This window comes from Panicum hallii, chromosome 9, assembly GCF_002211085.1.
Source record: "Panicum hallii strain FIL2 chromosome 9, PHallii_v3.1, whole genome shotgun sequence".
Classification (NCBI taxonomy): domain Eukaryota; kingdom Viridiplantae; phylum Streptophyta; class Magnoliopsida; order Poales; family Poaceae; genus Panicum; species Panicum hallii.
The window spans coordinates 18,484,234-18,495,072 of record NC_038050.1 but is presented as its reverse complement, the minus strand read 5'-3'; the positions used below and the strand labels follow the sequence as shown (position 1 = coordinate 18,495,072).

At 49.4% G+C, this 10,839-nt stretch overlaps 1 protein-coding gene across 1 annotated transcript; it reads left to right on the top strand.

Annotated features, from left to right (window-relative positions):
* The first annotated feature begins 8,168 nt into the window (after positions 1–8,168).
* LOC112877333 (cyclic dof factor 1-like) lies at positions 8,169–10,615 on the top strand. Its single transcript, XM_025941626.1, has 2 exons — positions 8,169–8,453; positions 9,167–10,615. The coding sequence occupies exons 1-2, from the start codon at positions 8,364–8,366 to the stop codon at positions 10,376–10,378; spliced, it is 1,302 nt and encodes a 433-aa protein (XP_025797411.1). The 5' UTR covers positions 8,169–8,363; the 3' UTR covers positions 10,379–10,615.
* The last annotated feature ends 224 nt before the right edge of the window (positions 10,616–10,839 follow it).

The window sequence follows — 10,839 nt, the reverse complement described above, 5'->3', positions numbered from 1 at the left end:
GCTCCGGCGCTGACAGCCGGCCGGCGCTACGGCTTGGTGGTGGTCAGATCCACCTCGTGTTGGGCGGATCTACCCCCTCCCCACTTACGCCGGCAAGGTCGGGGGAACCACGGTCATCTCGCCACTGCCGGCAGCCAGCATGCCGTCCTAGCCGTGCATGTCAGCTAGGTGGCCGGATCCGGTGCCATGGCGGCTAGATTTGGCACCTTGGCACGACGCGGAGCTCGGCCATGGCGTGTGCGAAGTAGACGCGGCGCCTGCAGAGGCGGCGCCCACACGGCAGGGGCGGGTGTGGTACCGGGATGAGTGGAGCCACAACTCGAAGGTGCCGTGCGCGAACGGGCAGGCGCTCCCGCGTGGGCACTTAGCGCCTGGGCGGCGCCGGAAATCCGGGCAGGGCTCCCCGCGTAGGCCACGTGGTGCGGGTCCTGATGGCGCACGGCCTCCCCAGGTTCGCGTACGCACGCGCACCTCCTATAGGTCCGTCGGCTGAGCTCGGCAGCGCGGTACCTTGCTGCAAGCATGAGCTGCCATAGGGCTCAAGCAGCAAGGTGCTACCTCTTCACCCCAACTGCCGGTGCGGAGGTCCGGGCTGGAGCTCTTGCCGCTGCAGGCCTGGAGTGGTGGTTTGCTGCACGCGCGAGCCACCAAGGGCTCAAGCAGCAACGTACGGCTCCTTGCCCCGGCCGTAGTGGTCGTGACGCGGGGACGCAGAGGCCCAGCAAGCTTCCACTGCACTTTAATGTTCATGCCTTGCTGCTCTTGCGAATCACCAAGGGTTCAAACAGTGGGGTGCGGCCATGACACGGCAATGGCCAACAGTGATGTGCTTCGTTGCATCGCGCGAGCCGCTGAGGGCTCACGCAACAAGATACATGGTCGGTGGTGTCGCTGGGTAGATGATGACGATGCCCTTGAAGCCGTTCACCTTCTTGGAGACGTCGTCATTGTGATTCTACCCTTCCTACACTTGGCTGGTGCTTGGAAGTGATGACTTATGTGCAGCGAAAGTATTGCGCCCAGTGCGCAGGAAGGTGCCCACCTCTGCACATCAAGTATATTGCAGGCTCGCAGCTTCCAACCTCGATGCATGATATCTTGTGTTGTGAGTTTTTATGAGTGGTTATGCCATATTTGAGTTCCTGTGCTAGGACGTGTTGTTATCTGTGGTCATGCCACAATTGACCTTATGCTGGGCATGATGTTGTTTGAGACCTAGTTTAGCTAGGTAGCATGTCGTGGTTTTAGCCTGGTTTTTCCAAATGAACCGAGCGATGTAGGGTTTTGCCTCGTTTCCCCTAAAAATGGGGCTGTTGATCTGTGGTCTGCCACACTGTTTTAATATAATTCAGGTGGTTGATCATTAAATGAACATCATGTAGATTCATATGATTATATACCATATAAAATTTAATCAGATAACAATGAAAGCTCTTCTCGTGAAACCACACACACATGTGTGTCTTGATATCAACACAATGGGTGGGGTTTTCACCAAAACGTAACCTACAACCAGGGGTGGATCTACAACCCGGTAGGGGCACGCGGGGCTCCTAGTACCCAGTAATAGTGGTTAGCTTAGGAAAGAAACGGCCTAGTAGACAATATCAACCCAATCTGTTATAAGCGTACAGGCAAACAGATATCAATGCTGCTATGGGCTCATTCTCGTTCGTCACATTCTTTTCATAGATGAGAGATAGTAGACGGTTCAGTGTGGTTCAGCCCGGTTCCAAGCTTACTCCTGGAACTGCCGCTACGTATAATCAGCTTGATTAAAAGTTAGTCCCCTTTGCCCTCCCCTTTAGGCTGGCAATTGGCTATTTTGCAAAAAACACCCTCCGATTTTCTAGAAATCACAATTAAACCTAGCTAGTCCGGCCCATACAGTAACCACGTTCATATATTTTCCACGTAAGACCTTATACTAATATTTATTTCGATATAAAGAGGGAAAAATTCAATAATGCTGTCGTGTTTAAAAAAAACCCCGCGAGGCACTTTTACATCAACCCCCTCCCGCAGCCTCGAAGCCTAACCCCCTCGCTCTCCTTCCCGGCTCCCCGCCGCCCTCTCCCTCCTTCTCCTGCTCCCCGCCACTGCCTCCCCTCCCCTTCTCCCTCTCCGCCTGCCTCCGTCGCCCCTCCCTACCATCGCTCCTCCTGCTCTCCGCCGCCTTCGCCCGCTGTCACGGGATCCACACGGCCCCTCTCCCCAACCCTACCGCCTCCTCTCTCTCCCTGTACCCCGGCGGTGCCTCCTTTCATCTCTCTTCCAGCGTCTTCTTCCCGGCAGCGCCCCTCTACGCCCCTCACCCCTTCGTGCGACATGAGCCAGCGTGGATCCGGCGGACCTGCTCGCGGCGTGGTCGGCAGCGAGGCGCCATGCACGTGATAAGGAGAAGCAGCAGCAGTGCGGGTCCCGCGCGAGCGTAGGAGCAGAGAGGCCCCACGGGCGCAAGAGCAGAGGCTGTGCAGTAGCGGTGCGGCGTAGGCTAGGAGGCGGGCGCGGCGCGGGTGTGCAGGAGGAGGACCAGCGGTGCGGCTGGCGAGGCGCGTGCGTTGGCAACACCATCTGCGGCGCGACGCGGATCAGGCAGCGGAGAAGCATGGCGTCGAGGTCCATCTCCGGCACGACGCCTCGGCCCTTCACGTGAGAGGGCCCACATAGGTTCCCAATCCTTATCAGCTCTCGTGGATCCGGAAGGCGAAGCAGCCGTGTGGTCTAGCGAAGGAAGGCAGTGGCGGCGATGGCCTCGCCGGCGGGGGAATGTATAGCGGCGCTGTCCATGCAGAGGTGCTCTCATCTTTCTCCTTCCTCCCTCCTAGATTCTCATCTATCCTATGTCTCAACCCCTCTCTCCTATCTCCTGCTCTTAGGTCCTGGTGGCGTGGAGCTCGGCGAAGGTGGCGGCGGCGCGGCCTCAACTTCGAGGGATTCCCAATGCCTCGCCCACTCCATCCTCTCGTCACCTCCACGGCTCCACTTCCAACGCGAGCAAGCCAAGTTATTTGGTTGTCTGTGTCCGCGGCGCCGGCTAAACACCACACAACAAGCACATTCAAGGCCCTTTAGTGGCGCTCCAACCTAGCTCCGCTCCACTCTGCTCCTTGCTTCTCGCTGCTCTCGCTTCTTGCCACTCTAGCTTCCCAGATATGCTGTTTGGGGGCACTTCTTGTGCTCTAGCTCCAGACGACGACGGCTGGAATGGGGTCAGCCATCGGCGAGTGCATGGTGCCATCAACAAACAAATTAAATTGGCGAGGTCGATTTGAAGGAGGAGGAGCTTGATTCAACACCCAACAAGGTCAATTCGAGGTGCCGTGCATTCTTCCGCCTCGAATTGACCTTGCTGGGCCTTGAATCGAGCTCTCCTTACTCAAATCGTGCTCCTCCTCCTTCAAATCGACTTCTCCAAGCAGAGAATTGAGCTCCTACTCCCTTGAATCGACCTCAACGAACCACGAATTAAGCTCCTCTTCCCTTGAATCGACATCACCGAGTCACGAATCAAGCTTTCTCAGCATCGAACTAGCCTCTCCTCCCTCGAATCAGCCTCTCCTCCCTTGAATCGAGCTCCTCTAGCCGGAGTAGGAAGGCGAGTGAAAGCCGGTAGCATCAGAGGAGGTAAATACGTATTCAGCTCCTCTGGATTGAGATGCTTACATCTCCATGTTGAGGTGACTGAAAGGGAAATGCCTGGATGTAAAATTTGCTGTGTCATGACTTGATAACTGTCAGATAATTGCTATGTGCATGCATCGTCGGATACACCTCGGTAAGGGTTTCCGGAAGTCAAAATAATTTGCCATTCAATTTAGAATTATGAAAACCAGTGCATAGACACATACATGTGATGTGTATTTTTCATCAGTGCCTTCTAAGAAGTTAATATTGATATCCTGATTTTTTTTTCCGCCTAGTGTACTTTTTGTAGCAGAAAATGATTGAAACAAATATGTCATGCGAGTTGGTCCTCCACTTGCTGGAATGCTATGGTTGTCCCGTCAATCTATGTTGCAACAAAATAAGAGCAATCTGATGTTAGCACGGCACCTAGAAGACTGAAATGTCATTTGCGTAGGCTTCCTAGTAGTACCATTTGCTAATCTGTTGGCTTCTTTGCAAACTGAAGAACAATGTTGTCTATAATATCCTAAGGCTCACCAAGTGCCAAGATGGCATTGGTTATACATCAAATTTAGCTTGTCGTGCTCTAAAGTGCAGCTTAATATATCTCTCTAAAAATTAGCATAAGATAGTTTTCTTTTTCAATGAGAGGCATGTTTGTGAAAAGAAATTTGGTTTGAGTCTACTTTCTTCTTTATTATATGATTTTTGTCTGCCATTTCAGTTTAGTATTCTTGATCTGTGATAAGCATGAGGGGGGGGGGGGGGGTGGTGGGGTATTTTCTTCCTTTTTTTCAAATTTCCAAGAAAACTTATATTTTTTCAATTACCCTTCATTGGCATTCATCAATATTTATTAATCAAATCATGGTAACCTTGTGATCAGTAGTAGTATTGATACATAGCTCCAGTTGATTTTTTACCTGAATTTTGGAAGAAAAGTGAAAGAGTGTGCAGATATCTAAAAAGTGTGTATCCGAAACATAATAATGTAGTGAAAGAAGATTACTACATAAAGCAATTCACCTCAGTACTCATAAGTCATATAGTTATGCCAAACAGATACAACAGAAATGTAATGTCTCTGATGCTGTTAAAGATGTAGCTTACGTTTTGTGAGAAAAATATTTGATAATCCTATAATGGCTTGTTCGATGTGATTAGCTCTTTGTTGTATCTTTTGTTAATATCAGCTAACTACAGCCTATTTCTAGCTTTCTTACTTCTTGCCTAGGTCATTGTGGTGAAGAACTTCGCACTGCAAAGGTAAATTGAGTTTTCCTGCTTTGCAGAAGATCTTTGTTTTACTTGTCTGACATACTTGCTTTATATGCTTACAGAGAACATGTAGCTTTGCATCTAAAATAGTGTCGTTACATAGATATGTATAGAGATTATGGTCATGTCTTGTTGTCAAATTTTCTAGAAAACAGGTGTCTCGCTCTCAATTCTCTGTTTAATACATATGACTAAGAGGTGTGGCTACTAATTTTCAGGTCACTTCCAAGTGCAAGGATAAGTATCCCGGTTGCTGCCTACTACTGGCTTAGGCTTGAGGTTGTTACTGCTTTATCTTGTATGTGTCATGTCATGCAATACTGTACAAAGGCTTGATGTCAATGATTGAAGATTAGTTATCACCAACTTCTATAGTTATATAGTTTAAGGTCATATAAGGTCACTGCGTTTACTGATATCAATACTGTCAGAACATGTCGATACTGATTGGTCTGCTCTGCAAAATGGAACTGACTGTATAATCTATCATGAATTTGTTCTTGTGATGAATATTTCATGCTTTTATTCACATATGTTGTTTCTTCCAAATTTCCATAGAATATCTACATGATTTGCTCTTCTCACATTTATATATAGTTTGTTGTCCTTATTGCCTTATGGTTACTTGCATTTGATTGTTTAAATGGTAGGGCGCGCATCGAATGTTCTATAGTATAATATATAGAAATTGTAGCACCAAGACGTTCAAACAAGAAATAGAAAAGAAGCCAACAGGATCTAGATAGTACCAGCTAATTAATGAAACTCATATGGGCCGTCACTCACTCGATTGTGCGGCGGTATTGATGTACCACCCAGTTAATTAAGTTCTCCCTTTTCTTTGGAAACCTATTTACATTTGATGGAGAAGAATTTACTCCCTCCATTCTGAAATATAAGGTATTAAAGGGTTTAAAATTTGTAACGAAATATAAGGTATCTTAGAATATTTTGAAAACTAATTATTCACAGCCGGCCATGAAATCAGCAAAATGGCAACCAAAGATATTAAATATGGATACACGCGTTATTTTCTCATCTCCTTAATCTGTCATGAAAATGCTAGGATGCCCTATATTATTTACAGGATGGAGGGAGTAGCTGAAACCAAAGGCTGTACATGCAAAAGGAAACAGAGCTAAAAAGGGTCAAAAGAAGGTAAGAAAATTGACTCATTTTACCTTGCCTAAACTATTTAAAGCAGGTCAACTTAGCCCAAATGGAATGTCTTTTTTTTTGTTTCTCCGTGAACAGATTAAGCTTATGTTTGCATTTTGTGGTGGTTAGGAAACATCTTAATATATATGTTTTTTTAAAAAGAGGTACTATGGTTTTTGTTGTAACAAGATTATTTTTTCCAAGCATTTGTCTATATCTCGGGTTGATTATTTTTTTAATTACACAGTACAACTTAGAACACTCACAACGCACGCACACCCACCCCTATGAACACACGTGCGCAAATCCTACCCCTATGAGCATCTTCGAAGACTAAGCCGGCAAATCCTCAAGATTGACGAAGTCATATTGTTATAGGTTGTGGTTATCTTTTGTTATATCATTCTCTTCCTATGACAATAATCATGGAAGACGGTCGAATACATGTTTCTTTTGTAAACATTAGAGGGTGAATTGTATCAATTTAAATAGTTTGTAAGCTGAGCGAACAAGAAGAGCGTGCCAGCTGCAATAGACGTGCAATTTGGCAAGAAATCTCAGCTAGCTATCCTAATCCAGTACCAGCTTAGGGCCAGTTATATTATTTGCAATGTTCATCGAATAACCTCTCTGGCCCTACAAACCCAGGAACACTCGTGTGGTACATTATTCTATAGGTCCATAATAACGTTGCATCAACTTTTTGCGACCTCCTGAGCAATGATGCTAAAATGGCAAATTTTACTTCAAAGCAGTCTGGCTAGCTTCAATTTGCACGGCAGTATTACCTTATTATAAGAAGTCCTTCCATAAAAATAAGGTAAGACTGGGAGCAGTAATTTACAAAATTGCAGCCACAGATAGGTTTCTGGCCGTTGCAAGGTGAGTGAGGTGATTCCATGTCAGATTGTGATCGAAATGCGTTCAGCAGCATGCCGTGCAAGGGAAAGGGAGGACCAATGTGCATGAACTGGAGTCCTCTGTGCCCACGCAATTCTCTATGACTCTCTCTACCTACCTGTTTTCTGTACAGCTGGGAGGCCACAAACAAAATTGTCCATGTGGAGTCCTAGGTTCAGTTGGACATGAGAGCGACCTGGCCTCCGAAGGGAGCTGAAACCATGTTACAGAAGATAGGTACGAAATGGCAGCAGAAAGGAACGAACCTACATGGAGGTAGCGTCGTAGATGGGCACAAACGCACTGCCATGCTAAGCAATGAGAGCAATAACATGCCAACCGAAAGCAAATCCGTTACATTGCTATGTAATCCTGGGAAGCTCGGACAACCACACGTTTTGCTTTGTCATAGCACTATAGCAAAGCCCCTGGTGGTTTTGCAAAAAGAAAAACATAAATGTATAGGTTTGTTACATGGTGTCGAAATGCTTCGCATAGTTGAACGCGATGCAACGAAATAGATCGATCAAAGTACTAGGGCCACATGACCATCAATATAGTAAAGGTATGTGTGTCGTTAGACCATTCTTTCTTTTCTTATCTACGACTACTACGAGAGTGTCCTGGATAGAAAAGCTAGTTTCAGAGGTAGCCATAAACCAGCCACCGTTTGTCAAGCGAGGAATTGGATGGAAACAGCACACCTTTCTAGTTTTTACCTTGAAGGCGCGCACGTCTCCTAATAATGCTAGAGCAAAACAAGGTGTGGTGTATGCTTTCCTTATCCTTTGCCAACCCCAGCAAACAAGAGCTCGACACAGGCCTAGATTACTGCATCCTCCGACCCTAGTTTTATCCTAGTAACAAGTTCTTTTTTTTAATGAAACTGGCACGGTCCTGAGGGCGCCACACGCAGAAAAGCAGGGAGCTAGTAGCTAGCGGCAAAAAGGGCAAGGGGAAGCAAGTTGCGACTTGGCTGAGGGGAGAGCCAAGGGGAGGGCGCCAGGTGCGTGGCGACTGGAGAGTGAGAGGAGAGGGGGGGGGGGGGGGGGGGGTGGCGCTGGTGGCGCGACGGCGACGCGCGGGGAAGGAGGCGAATCAAAAAAGGCACCCCGGAGGCCACAAGCGGAGCTTGTGGCTCTCCACCCCTCCCCGTGGCCCCCACCACCGCCCCTCTTCTCTTATACCGGCCCCCCGCCCCCCGGCCCATGGCCGGTAGCCACAGCACAGCACGCCACGGCCGGACTCTTCTTCTTCTTCTTCCCAGGCGCCAGCGGACCTGCGGGACCTCGTCGTCCGATCCTTCACTGGCAGGGCGCAGCTAGCTGCAGTTAACGGCAGCAGCAGCAGCAAGAGGAAGGAAGCTTTCCGGCGGCGGAGGATCGGGGAGGAGGAAGATGGTGGTGGAGTCCACGGGAGGCGGCGGAGGGGACTTGCTCATCAAGCTGTTCGGGAAGACCATCCCCGTGCCGGAGACCGCCGCCAAGGTTCGTTGCGGTGGCGTGCTTGCTGTTCTATCGCTACCTGACTTCAATTCCATCTTCTCGATCTGCACGCGTTTCTTGGTCGGATTGCTTCTTGATTTGAGGGTTTGCTTGCGGGTGGGTGGGTGTTCTCTGAAACAGAGCATTGTCGTCATGCTTAATTTCAGTATCAGTAAGCGGCCAAATCCTTTTCAAAGTTAATTACATGCATGTTCCCCTTCTTCTCAAACATGGTGCGTGACTGAATTTTGTGCGGATTTGGAGGTTTCTGAAGCTCTTTCTGGTCTCTTCAGATAAGAGGCTTATCCACTCAACTCCCTGGATCTCAGGCCATTTCCTCATTAAGCTCTAAGAAAAACAACTTCTCACCTTCCAGTAGGGTTAACAAATAGAAACTAGTAGTACCAAATACAGCAACAACATGTGATCTAATACAGCGGGGGATGGGAAATTCAACTGCTACTAGTTCAAACCAATGCTGTAATAACAACAGAAAATGTTTTAATTCATTCACCTCCATCAAATTTGCATCCATGTAAATTAGATGTGTAATTCATTGACAAAAAGTAAATAAAACAAGCAGATGTGTGTTCCTCTCTTTCTTTTCCTTTTTAACAAATATATACTGTAGTTCTGTAGGCTTCTAATTCAGGCAAAGGAAATTTACAGTCAATTCTAGGAGCTGATCAGACAGCAATTCCTCTGTTCCATTCCAGGAGAGCAGCGGCGGCGGCAGCGGCGGCAGCAGCAGCAGCACCACTGAATCCGATGTCCCGGAGAACGCGCACCAGGACGCCTCGGACCCGTCCCCGCAGCCGGAGGTCGTGGACGCCGAGGAACCCAAGAGCTCGCCGGAGACGCAGCAGCACGGAGCTGGCGACATGGCCGGCCAGAGGGAGAAGCTCAAGAAGCCCGACAAGGTGCTGCCGTGCCCGCGCTGCAACAGCATGGACACGAAGTTCTGCTACTTCAACAACTACAACGTCAACCAGCCGCGCCACTTCTGCAAGAACTGCCAGCGGTACTGGACCGCCGGCGGCGCCATGCGCAACGTGCCCGTCGGGGCCGGGCGCCGCAAGAACAAGCACGCCGTCGCCGCCTCCCAATTCCTGCAGAGGGTCCGGGCCGCGCTGCCCGCCGCCGCCGGTGACCAGCTCAAGACCAACGGCACCGTGCTCAGCTTCGGCGGCCACGGCGCGCCTCCCGCGCTGCAGGACCTCGCCGAGCAGGTGTCCCACCTGAAGGAGAAGCTGCTCCTCCCGGCCAGGAACGCCGGCAACCCGTCGCCGGTGGGTCCTTGCAGCGAAGGATTTAGCAGCACGGACGACAAGGCCCATGGCGGCGGCATCAAGGAGAAGCCCACCGTAGACAGACCTGCAAATGGAGCGCCGCATCCGGCAAGCATGAACGGAGCAGCCGTGTGGCCGTACGGCTGCGCGCCGGCGCCATCTCCGGCGGCGTATTTCTCGTCGGGCATCGCGATTCCGATATACCCCGCCGCACCGGGTTACTGGGGCTGCATGGTTCCCGGAACTTGGAGCCTGCCATGGCCGGTGCAGGGCGTCTCGTCGCCCACCAGTGCTCCTTCACTCTCATCATCGGGGCCTGAACCCCTCACACTGGGCAAGCACCCCAGGGAGGCTGACGAGGGAAGAAGCGCCCATGGCAGTGGCAAGGTGTGGGCGCCAAAGACAATCCGGATAGACGACGCCGACGAGGTGGCCAGGAGCTCAATCTGGTCCCTCATCGGCATAAAAGGCGACAAGAAGCAGGACGCCGCAGATCATCGCGCTGCCGGGCACAAGCATGGAACGGTGTTCGAGCAGAAGCGTGAGCCCAAGAAGCCGGCGATGATCGCAAGCTCGCCGCTCCTGCACACGAACCCCGTCGCGCTGACACGCTCGGTGACCTTCCAGGAGGGATCTTGAAGCTCATCGGCAGTACTGAAATTTTTGTAAATCAGAGGATTGTAATATAGGTATTGGGGTGGGGTGGGGGGAGGGGAACAGAGTGTATGTGCGACATAGCTACTTGTGGACTTGTAATAGGTAGCCTCATGTACATAGAATTAGCTATTTGGGTTGGAGAAAGACCAGGAGATCAATATGCCCCCTGGTTGTGGATAATAAATAATATGAAGAAGGAACATATTGCTTGAGGTATTTCATTCTTCAGCAGCTTGTTAACAAGGTCTGGCTATAACAAAAAGAAAATGGTAGTGCATTCACTAGCCCACTAGATTCAAGATATATTCTAAAAGTATACCTCATACTTATGTATTTTATTCTTGAAATCAGGATAGGCAGGGAGCATGAAAAACAGTATCAGATTTCTTTGCTGTGTTCTGTGCATCAGTCCTTTTTGCAATTTCCTTTTTCTTGTTCCTTTT